The 20,842-nt window shown below is 35.6% G+C and overlaps 1 protein-coding gene across 1 annotated transcript in view; it reads left to right on the forward strand.

Moving 5' to 3' along the window:
* Cfap47 (cilia and flagella associated protein 47) overlaps window positions 1-4,327 on the forward strand; it is a 403,733-nt gene extending 399,406 nt beyond the window's left edge. The window contains 1 exon segment of the mRNA XM_047535909.1: window positions 2,641-4,327. Within this exon segment, the coding sequence (XP_047391865.1) occupies window positions 2,641-2,853 (213 nt within the window). The 3' untranslated portion in view covers window positions 2,854-4,327.
* Window positions 4,328-20,842: the final 16,515 nt, after the last annotated feature.

Raw genomic sequence — 20,842 nt, forward strand, 5'->3', positions numbered from 1 at the left:
GCATAAAAATGTAATGGATAGTAAAAATATAAAGTAAAATCATAAGTAAACCCCTCTTGTTTTTTATAGCTTCATTGCTTCAGAATGGCAAAACGAAGTGTGTTCTGACTGTATATAGGTTCACTGAGGAGGTATAGAACTTAGGGTTGGGCAAATTTTTGTGCAGCCTCCTTACATAAACTGTTGTAATGTTACTGTTTTTGAACTAATCAGAATAAAGTTACTGTCTTCCCTAAAAAATAAAAAAAAGTATTTTTATTTCTTTAAAATAATAGTTGCAAAGTATAATGATCAATTTAGTATTCATTTTAAAAATCAACACAGCTGGGTGGGGTGGCGCATGCCTGTAGTCCCAGCGTCTCCAGAGGTTGAGGCAAGAGGATAGGAAATTCAAAGCCAGCCTCAGCAACGGTGAGACACTAAGCAACTCCGTGAGACCCTGTTTCTAAATAAAATATGAAATAGGACTGGGGATGTGACTCAGTGGTAAAATGCCCGGGATCAATCCCTGGTACAAAAAAAAAAAAAAAAGTATATGGTTGAATGGACAGAAAAATGACTATATGGATGGAAAGAAAAAAAATCACAGATTCTATGAGCTATTAGTGGTATGGAGGTATTAGTTTATTCTTATATTATTTTAACTTTTGCTTTTTATTTATATTTTCAAAGAGAGATGGGGCAAAAGATATAGAGCTGTATCTCTAAAATGTTTTTGAAAACATAAATGAGTGTTTATATTCATAGTTGAATTGGAGAAATTTAACAATAGGTTAAAAAACTAATGTTTAATCATTATTTTGTAAAGTAAGCTTATTATTCTTACTATTATATAGCATGCTTGAAAAAGGAATGAATAGCTTCCTTAAAAAGTGCAGTTGTAGCTCAGTGGTAGAGTGCTTGCCTGGTATGTGTGAAGCACTGTGTTCAATTCCCACATATAAATAAATAAAATAAAGCTTCATTAATCAAATTTGAAAATTTTTTTTAAAAAATGCATACACACGTATATACTCTTAGCATCACATTATAAAATTATTAGAATCTTAATTGAAATATGTGAAATATAATGGTACTTTTAAAATAATGTCTTTATAGGTAATCATTTTCAAGGGGTTCTGGGAATAAGTATCAGGTGAAGATAAAAGTCCCTACTTGTAGCTCCTATTTGTACACATTAGGTACCAGGTGTGAATGTAGATACCTTCATACATCTCACTCATGTGAATTCACCAAGTGCTGGGTATGAGTACCAGTCACTTTTTGTAACTTACATATTAGTACCAAGTGCCAGATTTATGGGTTCATTTAGCTCACTCATTTGGACCCATGAAGTGGGTGACTTACTGCAAAAAAATTTACAATTATATATGCACAATCACCAAAATCTGGGTTTGTTTTTCGAATTGAGCATCCTTATACAAAGTAAAGGGTTACTTAACTAAGTTGTATTATGCTTCTTGACTTGGTCCACTTTTGAATCATTGACTCTAAATACATAATTACTGCAACCACTGGATAAAAGGGCAAGATATGATACAATAAGACCATGCCAGATGTACAATAAATCCCTGCACTTAATCGGTATCCATTGGTGGATATCACATTACACATCAAGCCTGGTATACTAGGCCAGTATTCACTTAGCTTAGTAATTATCTGGAATAGTTGGCTGAGCATATATAGTACAAGTCTTAGTATGAGGAAAAAGTCTATATTAAAACAAGGGGCTTTAGGAAATTCTACAGAAGCAATAGGATTTAACATAAGTGTATTAAGGTATGAACATAGACATGCAGAAAAGTCTAGGCTGCCTAATTAACCATGGTTAAAAATTATGCCTAATTCTTATGCATATATACAGAAGAAATAAGTGGTTCTTAAATAAATGCCTGTATAAGCTGTACTGACTTAGATTTAGATTATGATTGTCATCAATGATCTTTTACCTTTCTTGGTATTTTCTAATGGTTATATTGCATACTTTCATAATCTAAAAACCAGATCATCATATTCTACCAGTCATTTCTATGGCTACTCTTAAATGTTCATGCATAAATTTATCTTGAAAGGAATTTTTCCATTGATTAGAGTTCATTCTGGGTAATAGTCTTATGTCTACCAAATGGATTGCTTTCCCTTCTACCAGATGGATACGTAATTCACCTACAGGGCACCCCTTTAGCTGAAAGATTTTCAGTGAATGGTCCTTAATTCAAAACACCAAGCTGGGCATGGTGGTGCATGCCTATAATCTCAAGAGCTCAGGAGACTGAGGCAGGAGGATCGCAATTTCAAAGCCAGCTTCAGCAACTTAGCCAGGCCCTAACAAACTTAGCAAGATCTTTTCTCAAAATAACAATATAAAAACAAAATATATATTTTTAAAAAATAGTGGTTAAGTGCCACTGGGTTCAATCCCCAGTACCAAAAAAAAAAAAAAAAGTCAAAACTTTTCTTAATTTATGTTCACATTAAATATTTGTCATTATAGGTGCAATTTCACTTTTGTAACTTTCCCATACCCTTTGTGGCAAAGAGAAGGTATTAATTGCAATTCACTACATTTTCCCCTGCATTTCCCTGCATTTTTTAGAGTCCCTGAATATTTACATAAAATCTCCCCCTCTTTATTTCCAGACAGAAGACATGTACAGGTTGTATGAAATCAATGGGTTACCCCCAGCAAGTATATCACTGATAAATGTAAAAGCCAAAATTGATAATATTAACAAGAGATATGACAACATGCCAATTCGTCAGCGCAATTTTATCCGTGAAAATACTAAACTCATAAGAACAGGAGTATCTTCTACAATCAAGGGTGCTCCTTTGGTGATGAAGAATAAATAAAATGTTTTTCCAAAACATTTCTTGTTCTCAAATAGAATGGAATATTTTCATGATATTTCATCTTCTGGAATATTTCTAAAGAAAAATGGTTTAATTATAGTAGGCCTTCTCTGTTTTCTTGTCTTTTAAAATACTGACTTAATCTGTTCTCTGAATATGTCATACTTCATTGCTCAGTTGTCAATAATTTTTTTAAAATGGACTTTGATTGCAAATATTGGAGTTGGTTTACTTTTTAAGTGCAGGAGTACATTTATAGTAAAACTGGAACATGATTTTAGTGACTACAATATTTCAAATACCAGTGTTGCTATTAAAGCTCAGTTGCTTATGTAGATGTTGCTTATGAGTCTTTATTTTTTAAATTGACAGCTAAAAGATGTGTATGTTTATTATATGCAACTGTGTTTTGAAATATGTATACATTGCAGAATGTCTAACTTGAGCTAATTATGTATTCTCTCACATATTTGTCATTCTTTTGTGGTAGGTACATTTGAATTATCATTCTTAGTGATTTTCCAGTATACAATATATTGTTATTAACTCTAGTCACCATGTTTCACAGATCTCTTGAATTTATTCCTTCTATCTTTATATCCTTTTACCAAATTCTCCCTAGTGATCCCTACCCACCCTCACCCCTGATAATCAATATTCTCTCTGCTTCTATGAGTTCACTTTTATAATACTCCAAATACAAGTGAGAATATGTGGTATTTGTCTTTCTGTGCTTGACTTATTTCATTTAGCATAATTTCCTCCAAGTTCATCCATGTTGGCATAAATAACAGGAATTCTTCTTTTTTAAAGCTGAATAATATTCCATTGTGCATATATTTTAAATACCAGTGTTGATATTAAGCTCAATTTTTCATGTATATGAAAAGTCTTTAAAATATTAGTGATAAAATTAGCATTTAAGACAGAAGGAGTCATCATTTCTTATATCTGGTATTTGGAATATTATGTCCTATTTAACAAGTAATTAATTTAAAAATACATATACATAGACCATATGTTCCTATGTTGCAGTTTTTTTAAATAGTATGGGCATATCTCAAAATGGTTCAGGAGAAAGTATATTTTGATGTGCACCTGATCCTTGAGAATGAGTCATTAATCAAAGTGAAAAAGAATATGTTGTTTTGGACCTATCAATGAGGGGAAATATAATAGCAAATAGCCAAAATGAAGCAATTTTAAGACATTTATCACACATTCACATGATTTTATGTAAGAGTTTGCCTGCTTTTCCTTTTTGTACACAATTTCACTGGTATTTCACTAGGATGGGGGTTTGTGATCTATGGCCTGTGGGAAAAATCTAACCGGCACCTATTTTCATACAGCCACTACCTATAAGTAATTTTTACATTTTTAAATGGTGGGAAAATTCAATAGAAGAATTGTGTGATGGAAGAAAGTTACAGAAAATTCACATTTCATTTTCTATAAATAAAGTTTTATTGAAACAGCAGTCCTTTCTTTATATGTTACCCATAACTATTTTTAAATTTTAAAAAGCAAAATTAAGTAGAGAGAAAACAATATAGCTTCAAACCTTAAAACTATTTATTCTTTGGCTCTTTACAGAAAAAGTTTGACAAGCTATATCAAGCTATGAGTCAACTTTAGGAACCACTATGAATCTACAAATTGTAATTTTCTTATATGGTGTTAAGCAGAATTCTGGAAACACATCAGTGGGATTAAGTAATTAGTATTGTCTGCAGCAATTGAGGTTGAGTGGAGTGGAAGCTCATATATCTTCGGTTTGCTGTTCCTGAAAGGACAAGAACAAAAATTCTGTGAATTTTTGAAAGATTTTCTCATTCTCTGGCTTCCTAAAAGTATTGTTTTTAGTATGGAGCCATAGATCATTTATTCTTTCCACAAGTACACTGTAGGGGAAGGGTAGGGAGGTGGTCAATGTCTGAACATATTTCTAACAAAGTCTTTGTAAAATCTCTCAAATCCCTTCAGAAAGTAAAATCACCTTTGCTGTGAATGTACTTAGAAATCTAATTGTATTATGTTTTTGTTTTTATAATAATGAATAATATTAAATAATTTTAAACCTTTATCTTCGGCATTCTAAAAACCACAATTGCTCTGCTAACTGAAAAGCTCCAATAATTTAAATTAAGGTGCCCAGCCTGGAGTGCATTTGAAATTGATTTTTCTCAGAGAAGGAAGTAAGAATGAGATCATGGGAAACTTGCTATTAATTTATTTCATGTTGGAATTATTTCAAAAATACTCCAAATTTTGATGCTAAATTGTCATGTTTCAAATTTTATCCTGGATGTTACCTTCTTAAAAGAAGTGTCTTAATTTGAAATATCAGTGCCAACTGTTACATGTCCAAATGAAAATGGGGTGGAGACAACTCAGGTAGACCAAACTTAATAGTCAATAACATTCTAAGATCCATGAGAGCATGAGCTTTACTAAAATATGTTTTGGATCTGCAAGAAGGACACAGGGGGTATGTGTCCTGCCCAATTCCTCATGGCAGTCACTGTTTTCAGATAGACCAAAGACTCTTCTGTGAGCACCAGTGACTGCCTCTGTTCTATCTCTGATCACATGAGCATGCTTCACCAGAAAGGGCAAAGTTCGGCTAGAAGTGCCAGAGAGTTAATATCCCTGGGACCTGTCCTTGATCAGTAATGAATCAATAGTGAGCAAAGGGAACTTAAAAATACTCCTATATCCTGGTCCCTTGGGTGGGACAACTCTGAGGTGTTTTCTCTATGTTCTCAAAGTTTACTACAGGATTGAGCTTTCATTGTCTGCAGTGGTAACTTTGTCAAGGATACATCCTGAATTAACTATCTTCCATTCCCCATTCCCTTATGGCATCTCCTGTAGACACCTCCCAAATAAAATATCCATATTAAAACTTTTGATCAAAGTCTAATCTGTAAGATACCAACCTGATAGACTCCTGAAACTTGATATTCAAAACCAACCCAGTGCCTGTCAACAGATAAAGAAAATGTGGTGTATTTGCACAATGGAGCTTTACTCAGTCATAAAGAGGAATGAAATTATGGCATTTGCAAGAAAATGGATGGAACCAAAGAACATCATGATGAGTGAAATAAACCAGACTCAAAGTCAAAGGTTCTGTATTGTCTCTCATATGCAGAAGCTAGAGCAAAATAAGAGGAAAAGAGGAGGGAGACCCCATGAAAATATAAGGGAGAACAATAGAATAGAGGAAGGGATTGAGGGGGAAGGAGAAGGGAGGGGAAAGGAAGGAAATGTGGAATGAAATTGACCAGGTTGTACTATGTCCATATATGACTATACCACTGTGAGTCCACCTTTATGTATAACCTATAAAGCACAATATTTCAGTCAGCTTTTTCATTACTGTGACCAAAAGACCTGACAAGAACAATTTTAGAGGAGGAAAAGTTATTTGGATCTCACAGTTTTAGAGGTCTCAGTCCGTCAACAGCTGACTCCATTGCTCTGGGCCAGAGTTGAGACAGTACATCATGGCAGAAGGGTAGCGGGCGGATAGCAGCTCAGAACATGACAATTGGGAAACAGAGAGAATTCTACTTACCAGGGACAAAATATAAACCCCCAAGTTACAATCCCAGTGACCCACCTCCTCCAGCCACTCCCCACCTGCCCAGTTTATCCCAGTGGATTAGTGCACAGATTAGGTTAAAGCTCTTATAACCCAATCAATTCACCTCTAAAGGTTTTTACATTGTCTTACACATGAGCTTTTGGGGGAATACCTCATATCTAAAGCAAAACACATAATTTAAAAAAATAAATGGAAGACCAATGGAGTATGGGGAGGGAGCAAGAAAGGGAAAGAGAAAGTACTAGGGATTGAATGGAGCAAATTATATCCCATGCATGTATAATTATGTCAAAATGTACCTATTATGTATAACTATAATGCACTAATAACAACATTTAAAAAAACAATATAGATAAGCTTCTGTCCTACAAAACTAATAGCAGGATGAGCTCTAGATCTGTGATTCTAATTGATTTGCAGTAACCTTCACACTCCATTATTGTGTTCCTAAATCCCAAACGAGTTTTTCATTGAACTTAAGGACTCAACAGTAACTGAATCAATAGAACAACATAGTTAATAAAAATTAAAATGTGAAAAATATGAGCAACTACAATTGCTTCCATACCAAATCTGAAAATATTAGGTGGTATCATAAATATTGGTACTATAATTATTTTTTAAAATTGATACAAGAAGTTTGAACCAGTGTCCACTTGTATCTCCTGCAGATTTCCCAAAGACAACCTAAAGATTGTCTGTCTCCTGCAGATTTCCCAAAGACAACCTCAGAATCATGGTTTTTTTTTTTTGAGCTGCAGTCAGAATAGTAAATACTTAATACACATTTGTTAATATTGATGGTAGTTTTTCAGGGAAAAACATTTTTCATAGTAAGGTTTTTTCCAACATTTCCCAATTTCAAAATGTCTTATCACTCCTGTTTATTCAATACTACAAGTTTGATTGCTGTAGTATCAGATCAAATAAGACAACCAGGAAATGCCACGTATAATTAAATGCTTTGAGGTTGCTACATGTTTAAGGTAACTTTGGAACAGCTGAGGGACATATTTTCAGTGATTTCTTACATAACCTGAAAATAAAACAGATGTTTAGCATGTTTGCATTGAAAGCATCCTTGAAGTTCATGGTCTAAGTCCTTAATTTATCATAGAAATTTACAAATTATAGTTTGTATTTGGCAGAAAACTTCTAACAAAGAAAGTTGTATACAGAAACCCAGCAACATCCAGAGTTACTCAAGGTTAATTATGCACTTCTCCTTTAACCTAACTTTGTTCTTGAGAGACCCAGTGGAACCAAGCCTTTCACAGATAGGATTGTTTTTGTTTGTTTGTTTTTTGTTTTTTGTACCAGGGATTGAACCCAGGGTCGCTTAGCCACTTAGCCATATCCCCAGTCATTTTTATTTTGAGACAGGGTCTTAATAAAAAGCCACAGATTTAATAAGTGGTTTGCACAATTTCCATTTCCCTCTTCTGATTTTTTTTTTTTTTTGCCAAACCCACCTATTCACCTGTAGAGCGGCATTTAACCATTCTTCTATTGTGCACCTAATGTGCCTGCCTTGTTCTGACAAGTATGTCTAGATTGCTACAGCCTGTCTCCCTGCAATACATTCACAGGTTGTTGTTTTTTTCATATTATATTCATAAGCTTGCCAGTGGTTTCTTATTCCTTACAGAGTAGGTTAACTTCCTCAGTTGGCAATGAAAGAGTTCAAACATCTGCCTCCCTTCAATTTATTATCTTATCACTGTTTTGGCCTCATCTGCCTCAAATTCAAACACCAGAGCTTAGGTCCCACTGATGTCTTGCCCGGTGCTTAGACTGTTTTTGTGCTTAATGTTTACTTCTTATACCTGTCCAACAAAACACCTTCCAATTTTCAACTCTGCTCAAAATGTTCCCACAGAAAAAAAATGTTATATAACATGTTTTCCATCTCAATTAACTTATTTTTCCCCAGCTCTTTCTCTCGGTGCTTTATACTATTGTAGTTCATGTCACACTATGCCTCATTATCACTTGGAGATGTTTCTCCCACTTGATTTCTGAGCTCTTAGAATAGAAGGATTTTAACAGAATTATCATTGTATCTACCACATACTTAATTTTGTTCTTTTTATATGGCTTTCATTACATGTCTTTGTATTTGAAGTGAATTTAGCATATTCATCAAAAGCCTGAAGTTAGCAGTAGAGATAGTTCTGAAATCTCTCTCTCTATAACTAGCTCAGTGTTCTGCCACACTTTTGGAACTAGAAGCAAGAATGTACATGTTAACAAGCTCTCTAGATGATTCCAAGGTTCACACATTAAGGCAAAATATGGTAAAAGAGAACATAGATGCAACTCAAAAAACCAAACATTTTGAAATAGCATCAGGCAGAGAGATGAGGTGCCATACCCTGAGAAGAAACATCTAGATCCTGCTCAGGAAGTGGGGAATCTCTAAACATGGGTCCTGACTCCACTGAGCCATCCCATAGCAAGGCACAGGTCCTAGAGAACACACTGGACAACATGGGTCAATATCCCTGGAAAGGAAAGGGTAAAGGGGGATTTTAAGAAGCCTGAGGAAAGTTTTGGGTCCAAACCAACCTCCTCATGAACACATTATTGAAATTTATTTACAGGAACAAAAACTGGCATTCACGTTGGTTCTTCCTTCAAATAGAATGTTTTTTGTTTGTTTGTTTGTTTGTTTTTGGTACCAGGGATTGAACCCAGGGGCACTTTACCATTAAATCACATCCCCAGTCCTTTTTTGTATTTTATTAGACAGGATTTCACTGAGTTGCTTAGGGCCTCACTAAGTTGCTGAGGCTGACTTTGAACTCACAATCCTCCTGCCTTAACCTCCTGAGCTGCTGGGATTACAGATGTGCGCCCACATGCCCAGTTCAAGTAGAAGTATCTTAAGGGTTTGTTGCAACTTCTTTTAGTTTTGTTCCTAAAAGTGTCTTCACTTTGTCTATACTTTCAAGACACACTTTTGCTAGGTGTATAATTTTGAGTTCATTATCATTTTGCCCCTCAAGACTTTGAAGTTATTTATTTTCTTTGGCTTTTCTTATTGATAATGAGAAATCTGTTGTATGTCATTATTAATTTGTCAATTTGATATTAAATTGACATATTTTAGCTGATTTGGTTTTTGCTTTTCTCTTGATTTTCTTAAATGTCTATTATATATACAGAAACAAATCTAATTATGTTTTCATCATCATCCTCATCATTATTCTGGTTGGTATTAAAGTGCAGTTTTAACTGAAATACTTGGATCTTTCATCTACATCAGATTATTGTCAGCTAATATCTTATTAAATATTTCTTCCTGCTATTGCCTGTTTCTTCTATATTCTGGAACAGAGGTCCCAAGAGATTACTTCCTGAAGTTTAAGTGTAAATGATCTCAGTAGATCTTATGACAGTCTTAATTGTTCCTGCATATATTTTCCATCTTTTACTTTTTCATTGTGAGGCAAGTGAAGTATCTGGTGTTATATTCCATTCAGTACCAATCTATTCAGTGGTGTTCTGTTTTGAGTTTATCCTGTCTATTGATTTTATTTTTTTATTTTGGTATTTTTATTTCTCATATTTCAATTTTATTAGCTTTCATATTCATCTTTTTATATGTAAATTCTTGTTCAACATTTTCTTGCACATCCATGAATGTTACATTTTTATCTAAGTATCTTAATAATACTTGTTATAAAAACCTTTTGTCAAATTAACCCATAAAACTGACATCATGAGGGGCTGGGGTTGTAGCTCAGTGGTAGAGTGCTTGCCTCAAATGAGTGAGGTCTTGGGTTTGATCCTCCACACCACATAAATAAATAACATAAGGATATTGTGTCCATCTACAACTAAAAACTTTTAAAAATATTTTTTGAAAATTGACATCATGAAGAGTTCATTTCTGCTCTCTTCTGATATTTGTTTTGTTGCTTCTATTTTATTTTTAAATTAATTTATTCTTTAAATTTAGAAACAATTTATTTATTCTAGCTAATTGACATACGCATTTTCAAAAAAATTTTTTTGTGGTGCAAACACCTAAAATTTTGAATTGTATTTCCTAGCCTTAGATTTCTTTATGCATTTTAGAATTGTGGATCAGAGGCTTATTTGGGGGGGGCATATTTTTGGCTTTGTATTGCTTTATCTTCCTTTAATTCTCTAGGCTCTTTCCTCCCTGATAAGAAGTTCAGAAGCTCCTGCATAAGCAAGGGTTGGTCCTCCCTTCTGGTAGGGATGTGAAGGATTTACAATGCTGGTTAGTAAGCCTCAGGCAGTCCTGTCCTGAGGCTATGTCAGTATCCTCAGGCCTACATTGGCTGGCAGTTCCATATAAGTTGTTGCCTCAGGCAGCAGTTGTCAGTACTTTTCACCCTGCTTTTATGAATCAGAGCTCTTGGATTTAAGCAGTGAGGCCAATTCCATTTCTTCATTTCACGCAGAAGACCTCTGGTCCTTCTTACCTGTAGGAGGCAAAGCTGTAGCAACTCCCAGTGGCTGCTTTAGAATGTGAAACTTCAGCTCCATGTTAATCACTCCAGCTTTCTATTTTTCCTCTGGTCTATGAAGATATTTATCTTGTCTTTCATTTTTTATTTCTATATTGTTTCCATCTTTGCTAAATTTGTAGAGGAGAAAGATGTACATCAAAGACAAAACACATGATACTATTTTTACTGGTGTCTCAATTAATTTTTAACTACACATTCCATTAGAGATTTGCCAATATAATTCATAAAAACGAGAAAAATCCAACCACTTTCAGGCGGAAATGGCTGTGGAGTTTCCAGAGACCTAAACATACAGATTATAATGAGTTACTAAATTCCTTTTAGCTCCATTTCAGGAGGTACTTAGAATTTAAAGATTTTTGTAAAAGTTTGCAATTCAATCAACTAGTTAAGAACATTGAACTGACTCCTCCACATCAGTTATTGAGAAGAGACTTAGCAACATTTTAGGGCTGCCGCTTAAGTAATTCTTATGTCCTTTTCTGCCAGAGTGAACAAATTCTAATGGAATATCAGATTGTTAGTTATTTATGCCTTTGTTTATAAATTAAGATGGGCCTGAGTAAAAGTCTAAATTATTCAGGTTTTTTTTTTTTTACTCCACCTATTATTTTTATTTATTTATTTTATATGTAGTGCAGAGGATCAAACCCAGTGCCTCACATATGCTGGGCAAGTGCTATACCACTGAGCCAAAGATCCAACCCCTAAAGTCCTCTGTTTTTAAGCCTGAAAATACTGTTTTTTATAGAGCTTAAAACTGAAAACTTTATTTAAAAGAATCATCTATCATTTAACAATCTCTATCAAGGAAACAATTATTTCCTCTTATAAGAAGCACTTCATTAAATATGAAGTGAGACATAAGCCAATGAATTTATTTGTGAGTAAGGCTGCAACCTCATTCCTATATATATATTAACAATTATTTAAATAAACTAAGTATATATAATTACTCCCCTTGACCTCCAGCTGACAAATGTCCCTATTATGCTGCAGGTCCACTGTGTCTTCAGGCACTTCTTCCTCTATGTACCCATATGCTAGATTCTAAGGGTTAACTGGATCAATGGTGGTTCTATTCCAAGTTTTCTGAGAAATCTCCATACTGCTTTCAAGAGTGGTTGGGTGATGGGAATAGGAAAGACATAGAATGATTAGAACATGACTTTCCTATGTTCATATATGAATTCATGACCAGTGAAACTCTACATCATGTACAACCACAAGAATGGAATCCTAATTAGAATAAGTTATACTCCATGTATGTATAATATGTCAACATACACTCTACTGTCATGTATATCTAAAAAGAATAAATGTTTAAAAAAGATTCTCACTGGGTTTATCTCTTACTGATCTTGCTTCATGATCTGGCCAAAATAGTTTGACCCCTCCAACTATTTTATTCTCCAAAGATTTTTCTCTCTTGCTCTGCACAAATCAGATTTTCCTCCAGTGATCCAACCATATTCAAGCTCTGCACCCTATCTCATCTGCACCCACATTAGATCTGAACCTTATTCATGTCTGCTTTTTATTTCTTTTTTCGTCAAGTATAGGCTTCTCCTGTTCCACTTCATCATTCCAGCCCTGAATATAAGTCAGTTGACTATTTATCTCCTTTGCCCTTATCTTACATTGCATTCTGAAAGAAGAAAACCCTTAGACAGGAATTTGAGATATTTTATTTGAGAGTTGATTTTAGGAAACGCCATTAAGAGTTAGAAAGTGAAATGCAAAAAGGGAAGAAGCCAGAAGATTGTACTATTACAGTGTGAATGGTATGGGCATGTTCAGCTCACTTTTATCGGAGATCTCTGGAATCCTGGAAAGAACATGCCTCAGAACTATCCTCCTCTTTTCTCAGGACAAGTTGGGTCCATATTTATCTTCTAATTTCCATCTGTGATTGCTAATGGCTACTCCCTAAGAACATTAAATTTCTAAGGGACATTAACCCTAGCATGGATAAAAAGAAGCCCTTAGGCAGAAATTTGCAATAGGACAGAGTTGAAAGTTACTGGACAATGAATATTTAGAAAGTATAGAGTAGGTGCCAAGCCTGGTGGTGCACACCTGTAATCCCAGAGGCTTGGGAGGCTGAGGCAGGAGGATTGCAAGTTGAGGCCAGCCTCAGCAACTAAGTGAGGCCTGAGGCCCTTAGCAAGCGATCCTGTCTCAAAATAGTAAATAAAAAGGGATGGGGGTGTAGCTTAGTGGTTAAGCACCTCTGGGTTCAATCCCCAGTACAAAAAAAGAAAAGAAAAAGAAAGCAAAGAAAAGGAAATATAGAGTAGGAACTAAGAGGAGCTGCTGAAACACTCTGTCCTCTAATATTGATAAAGAAACTTTTGGCATATATGTAACAGAGAAATAAGACCCTCCCCACTCCAGGTACAGATTATCCAACATTGGTATTTATGTGATAATGCGAAGTTTCTGCTTTGTCCATGCTTATAACCATTTCCTATCAATAATGCTCATGTTGTGCATCATCTCTGTCAAAAAGCAAATATTACTGGATTTGTCTTCAGTATCCATGTTTATCCTCCCACATGACCCCATAGTTAGTTGGAAAAAGGGCATGAAATTGACCTGGGAAAAATCATCAAATTATCTTTCTAGGAGCATGGCATTGGAACTATAGAAACTATTTGGTTTCAATTATTCAGTTAGGAAAATTAGGAGGCTGAGGGGTAGCAATGTATGCAGCAGAAAAAAACATCAATAAGACCTGAATTCAGGTAAAGAATTGAGGTAAGTATATATAGATAGACTGGAGATGTATTTTTACTGACAACAATCCAGTGACTTGTTAATATTTTTCAGTAAGTCTGCTATATTGCTTATCGTTGGGTTTCATGGATTATGCCTGGATTCTATGACAAATTTTACCTTCAATTTCAACTTCAAGCACTAATTCTTTACTCTTAATGTGTTTAGCAGATGGATTTCCTTCTGGGACTGTTTAAAGAAGAAACACAATACTGTTATGTGGATAATAGAGATAGGAACTTGATGGCCTCCATATTTTACCAGGGTCAGAACATGCTAAGTTAAGAGAAACGAAGTATGTAACCAGAAATAGAAAGAAACGAATACTGTGGGTTGCTTTATTAACACAGCTGAATCAAGTATATTTACATTTTAACATTTTATTGTGATAAAATACAACATAAAATTTACCCTTTAACCACTTCTAGAACTGTATACAGTTCTGTGGCTTTAGGTGCCTTCACATTGCTATACAACCATTACAACTATCTATCTTGGAATTCTTTTCATCCCTCCAAGCTAAAATTCTATACCCATTAAATACTAATTATCCATTCCTCTTCCCTATAACCACAGGAAAACAATATTCTATTTTCTTCTTTTTAATAGAAGATGTATTTTTTTTTGTTTTACCAACAGTAATTTTACATAAATTCTATTTCCTACTTCTACAAATTAATTTGACCAATCTAGGTATTTCAGTTTAGTGGAAGCACTAGTTTATTTATTTTTTTATTTTTTATTTTTTTGGGTGCTGGGGATTGAACCCAGGGCCTTGTGCTTACAAGGCAAGCACTCTACCGACTGAGCTATCTCCCCAGCCCTGCACTGGTTTATTTTACTTGGCATGTCTTCAGTGTTCATTCATGTTGTAGAATATGTTAGAATTCTCTCCTTTTTAAGGCTAAATTATAATCCGTTGTATGTACATACCACATTTTGTTTATCTTTTCATCCACTGATGGACACTTGGGTTGCTTGCACCATCTGGTTATTTATTTATTTATTTATTTATTTATTTATTTATTTAGTGGTGCTGGGGATTGAACCCAGGGCCTTGTGCTTACAAGGCAAGCACTTTACCAACTGAGTTATATCCCCAGTCCACCACTTAGTTATTTTGGATAATGGTGCTATAAACATGGGTGTATGATATCTATTTGAGTTTTTTCTTTCAGTTCTTGTGGGTATATACCCAGAAGTGGAATTAATGGACCATATGGTAATTCTACTTCAAATTTTTTGAGGAAATGCCATACTGTTTTCCATAGTGCCTGAGCCATTTAACATTAGCATTGGCAATGCATAAATGTCAGTATATCCTTGCCAAGTAAGTCAATAATTTTTAGTGGAGATTTATAGTATCTTCAGTGAAGAGACGTTTAGCATTACACATTCTTATTTTTCTGTCCACAGCTGTCATTGCTAAGGGCTATTCCCTAGGGGCATTAACTTTCTTATGACATTAACACATGGGCAGAAATTTTCAGGGGTTATACTTAAAAGTGTGTTTTTAAAATATTCTTTTCTTAATTAAATTTTTATATTTACATGCAGTTGTAAATATAAACAAAGATTCCTTATGCCCTTTACCAAGTTTCCCCATGGTCTTATCTTTCAAAATTTTATGTTATCACAAAAAAGATACTGACATTGATACAGTTAAGATATATAGCAGTTCCATTATAAGGATCCCTTAATATTGTCCTTTCATAGCCAAGTTTACTTCAATTCTATCTCAGTCTACTCTTTTACTCCTAGCAACCAAAAATGCGTTCTCCATTTCTATAATTTTGCCATTTCAAGCATAAATCAAATCATGCAGTATCTGCTATTTAGGGATTGGCTCTTTTATTCAACATAATTCTCTGCAGAGTTTTTCAAGTTGTTGTGAGTATAAATAATTTGTTCCTTTTTATTTCACAGTAGTAACTCAGTGGCATGAATCTACCATAATATGTTTAACCCACTCAACTATTGAAGGATATCTGTGTTGTTTATATTTTTTGGCTATTATAAGTAAATATGCACTTGACTTTCACCTACAGATTTGTGTGTGTATGTTTTGTGTGTGTGTGATGTACAGATCTTTGGGTGAACATGTTTTATTTTTCAGGGATGAATGCCCAAGAGTGCAATTGCTGAGTCATGTAGTATTTTCATGTTTGGTTTGACAAATAACTGGTGAATTGTCTCCAGAGCAACTATATCCTTTTCAGTTCCCACAGCATTGTACATGATCCAATATCTCTGTATTTCCACCAGCATTTGGTATTTCACTGTTTTTTTAAATTAAATTTATTTTAACAGGTACATAAAAACATAAAAATTGTGCATATTAATGTAGCAATTGTCCCTATTTTGATCTTACCCATCCTGATAGTGATACCTCATTGCAATTTCATTTGCATTTTAAAAATGGTAAATGATGTTGAATATCTTTTCATAGGTTTACTTTCCTCTATTTCCCCAGTCATGAAAAATATCTTCATACTTTTTTCTATTAATCTCTCCTCCGTTCTGGAAGTCATTCTTCAGCATGATTCATAGATAACTTTGTTATTTAACTCCTATCTATAAATTCTAATGTGTAGATAATTTCTAAAGTGTAGGAGCCTGAGTTAAGGCGAATGTAGACAAGGTAAAGGATAATCTAAAGCTATGAGCTTCTGAATTCTGGCTTCTCAATGATTCCCCAGCATTTTACACCAGGTTTCTCTTTATGTCTGATAGTTCCTCCGCCCCACAGAAAGGCTTGGGAAAGGGCTGGGATGTAGCTCAGTGGCAAAGTGCTTGTCTTGCATATGCAAAGCCCTGGGCTTGATCACCAGTTCCAAAAAAGAAAAGACAAAAAAAAAAAAAAAAAAAAAAAAAAAAAAACCACCAAAAATAAAAACAAATAAGGGAAAAACAATACCAAAACAACAACAAAAAACCCCAAAGGCTTGGGAAACCCTTGCAGACATCTGTTATCCTGTTTGTATAATAGCTCCAAGCAATTGTAACTTGCATTTCTGTGAACTTTGTAAAACTATGTTAGCTTTAGTATTCTTTAAAAAAATCACTTCATCCTTCCTTATCATAAACTTATTGACCAAAATAAAGCAACTAAATTGCATTTCTTTACTGCCACAAGTTCTTGCACTAAAATAAATGACTGAAGAGAGTCTTGTACTGCTGACACAGATCACAGATTGTTACTAATGGTGTGTTAACTGCTTTTTAAGTAACTAGGAATAATTCTGGTGACCCGTAAGAGAATCACCTGAAAGGAATTCAGTTCATTCTCTGATTCTACCACTTCTGTTGACATGAAAAATTTTCCATATTCTACCTTGTTTTAGTCAAGGTAATGCTGAAAGTGGTACTTGGCTTGTATTAGGATCTTTTAATTGGGAGAAGTGATACATTTAGTATATGTCAAGGTTACCTTAAGGGACTGACACTCCTCAAAATAAAAATGACATTCAAGAGTGTCTCTAGTATAAAAATCATCCTCAGGGAATGAAGATTTGCTCCAATTCAAAGATCAGAAAGGCAGTGCTGAAGAAGCACTCTGAGGTTTCTAAAGACAAACAAAACCTGTGACTTCACTTTCATCCTTGGGAATCAATTGCCTGTGTGATTGTATATCTGGGACAAGCATTCACAGAGAATGAGCAAAACTTTAGCAAAATTGAAATGTACCACCTTAGTGGATGTCTTGGTGACCAAAATTTCTTCACTTGATTTCACCTTCTATGACTTTGTAGGGTAGTCTAGCCCAAGTAGAAATCATAGTCCTACATAATTTTAAAAAATATCTTCAAGCTATAGTTAGTCAAGTGCATGCATGTGGAACCCATAGAGGCAAGCCTATGTCATTTTTTTTTCTGTGAGACTCATTAATGTTTTGCATATGCCAGTAGTTAATTCTTTTTATTGCTCATTTATATTTCACTTTATAGTGCATTTATACATATATTTATATTTTTACTTGTAGATAGACATTTATGTTGTTTATGTTTTTTGACCATCATGTAGAAAACTGCCCAAAACATTTCTACCTGTGTTTTTTTGTTGTACACATGTACACATTTCTGTTGTGTTCATAGCCAAAAGTAGAAATACTGAATGCTAGGGTATTTCTTTTAGCTTTACTACTTGATATGAAAGTATTTTTCAAAGTAGTTTTACTAGTCTATTCTCTAATTGGCAATGTACAAAAGTTCTAGTTACTCTATACCACTGCCAACATGTGGTATTGTCAGTCCTTTTAATTAATTTTCACTATTCTTGTAGTATTCTAATACTTCAGTGAGGTTCAACTTGCATTTCATAATGGCTAAGTGTATTTTTATTTTCCTATATCAATTAGCAATTTAATTAGCAACAAGCTTCTAATTTAAAAAAATATTATGGATTAGACATTTTCATTTTTCTTCATAAGCATGTAAAAACAATTGTTAATTCATAAAATCCACTATATTCATTATTATTCAAAATTAATAAACTTGAAGATAGACACATACAACCTACCAAGGATGAATTATAGAAAACTAGAAAATCTGAATAGACCAATAATAAATAAGGAAATCAAATAAGTAATAAAAATTTCAGTTAAAGACAGGCTCAGGAATAGATGGCTTCACAGATGAATTCAACCAAACATTTAAAGAACTAACACCAATTCTTCTCAAATGCTTCTAAAAAATCAAAATAGAGGGAATACTTACAAATTAATTTTATAAGGCTAGCATTACCCTCATACCAGAGCTAAAGATATGACAACAAAATAAAATTAAAGGTCAGTATCCCTGGTAAACATATGTGAAAAAGCTCCTCAAAAAATATTAGCAAAGTGAACTAATGTACACATTAAGGACTGGGGATGCAAGCTTAGTGGAAGAGCACTTGTCTAGCATGCATGAGGTCCTGGGTTTGAGTCATAGCTCCACATAGAAATCAAACAAACAAACAAACAAAAGAACACATCAAAACAAATCAAAGAACACATCAAAAGAATTTTAAGAGAGAGATCCAAGATGGCCTATTAGAGGAGGTCATGTTCCTGGTTGCTCCATGGTGTGAAACCAAGAAAGCAGACAGGCATCTTCTGCACAAGGTGGGTGTTTTAGTAAGCTTTTTCTCTGCCGTGACTGAAGGATCTGACCAGCACAATTATAGAGGAGGGAAGGTTTATTTGAGGGCTCACAGTTTTCAGAAGTCTTAGTCCTTAGAAGCTCCATTCCTTTGGGGCTCAAGGTGAGGCAGAACATCATGGCGGAAGACCTGTGGCAGAGGGAAGCAGCTGGAATCATCAGGAGGGAGGAGGAGGGAAAGGGAGGGAAAGGGAGGGAGAGGGAGGGAGAGGGAGGGAGGGGGAGGGAGGGGGAGGGAGGGGGAGGGAGGGGGAGGAGGAGTAGGAGGGAGGGGAGAGGGGAGAGGGGGAAGGGAGGGAGGGGGGAGGAGGGGAGAGGGAGAGGGAGAGGGAGAGGGAGAGGGAGAGGGAGAGGGAGAGGGAGAGGGAGAGGGAGAGGGAGAGGGAGAGGGAGAGGGAGAGGGAGAGAGAGGAGAGAGAGAGAGAGAGGGAGAGAGAGAGAGAGAGAGAGAGAGAGAGAGAGAGAGAGAGAGAGAGAGAGAGAGAGAGAGAGAGAGAGAGAGAGAGAGACTGTCTCACTACACTTTCCAGATACAAAATATATACCCCAAAGCCACGCCCCAATTCCAATCTCCTCCAGCTGCACCCTACCACTTCAATAAATCCCATCTGGGATTAATTCACTGATTGGGATCAAACAACACAATCATTTCTCCTCTGAACCTTCCTGCATTGTCTCACATGTGAGCTTTTGAGAGACACCTCACATCCAAACCATAACATTCTGTCCCTGGCCCCCAAAAGCTCATACTTATCTAACAATGCAATATACATTTAATCATTTCCAAGAGTCCCCATAGTCTCAACAGTTCTGAGATTGCTCAAAGTTCAAGTCCAAAGTCTTTGAGGCTCAAGGCAACTCACTGCATTGTGAGTTCCTATAAAATTAAAAACAATTTACAAATATCCAACATATAAAGGTACTGAGGAAACATTTCCATTTGCAAAAATAGGAGCATAGAAAGAAGGGATAGGACCAAAGCAAGACCAAAATCCAGCTGGGGAAACAAGAACTGTAGCTCCATATCCAGCATTTGGGGCATGTGGCATTGTGATGTTCTCCCCAAAGGGCTTGTGTTCACCCCTGTGATCTTGTTGTTTGCAACCCAAGTGACCTTTCTGTTGGCTTGTCTCTGCTCATTTCCTGCAGCTTTCCTAGGATGATGTCCCACATTCCTGGCATTTCTTAATCTTGGGGATCTCCACTGCAGCTTCAGCTTCCTCCTCACATCTCCACACTTTGACTTCTCAGAGGGTGCCCACAGGGACTCCGACCCTGCTGCACTCTGCCTGGTCTCTCAGACCTTCCTTTGAAATCTTGATAGAAGCCTCCATGATCCCCTAACTCCAGCATCCTGCAGTCCTGTGGAACCAACACCCCGTGGTTGATGCCAAAGTCTGCCATCATCTGGAGCAGTAGCCAAGCCTCCAGGGGCCCTGGCTGCAGCAGCCTCTGAGGGTCTGGGGGGCAGAGCACATTGAAAACACTTCCTAGGCCTCCTGGTGCAAGAAGGGTGCCCCACTGGTCTCAAGAGAATTTTCACCTTTACTCCCTTGAGCTTGAGATGGGTGTAGCCTTGCCAGGTTCTGAGATGCCCTCAAGCCATCTTTCTCATTGTCTCTGGGCATAATCTTTAGCACTCCTTTAGTGGTGGTAATGTCTTTAAAAACTGCAACTTCCTTAGCCCTAGTTTTACCTGCCTTTCAAATTCACTTTTTCCAAATCTTTCTGCTCTGTTTTCTGCTCCTGATTATCACAATAAATTTGGCTAAAAGTTACCAGCAATACCCATGCCACTTCCTGAATACTATTTGCCTAGACATTTCTTCTGCCAGATTAAGAAATTCGTTGCTTCTAAAATCAGTCTCATGGAAGGTCTCTGGACATGGGCAAAATGCAGACAACTTCTCAGCCAGACCATAACATGAATGGCCTCTACTTGAACTTCCAAT

The sequence above is a fragment of the Sciurus carolinensis genome, chromosome X (genome assembly GCF_902686445.1).
Source record: "Sciurus carolinensis chromosome X, mSciCar1.2, whole genome shotgun sequence".
Taxonomy (NCBI): domain Eukaryota; kingdom Metazoa; phylum Chordata; class Mammalia; order Rodentia; family Sciuridae; genus Sciurus; species Sciurus carolinensis.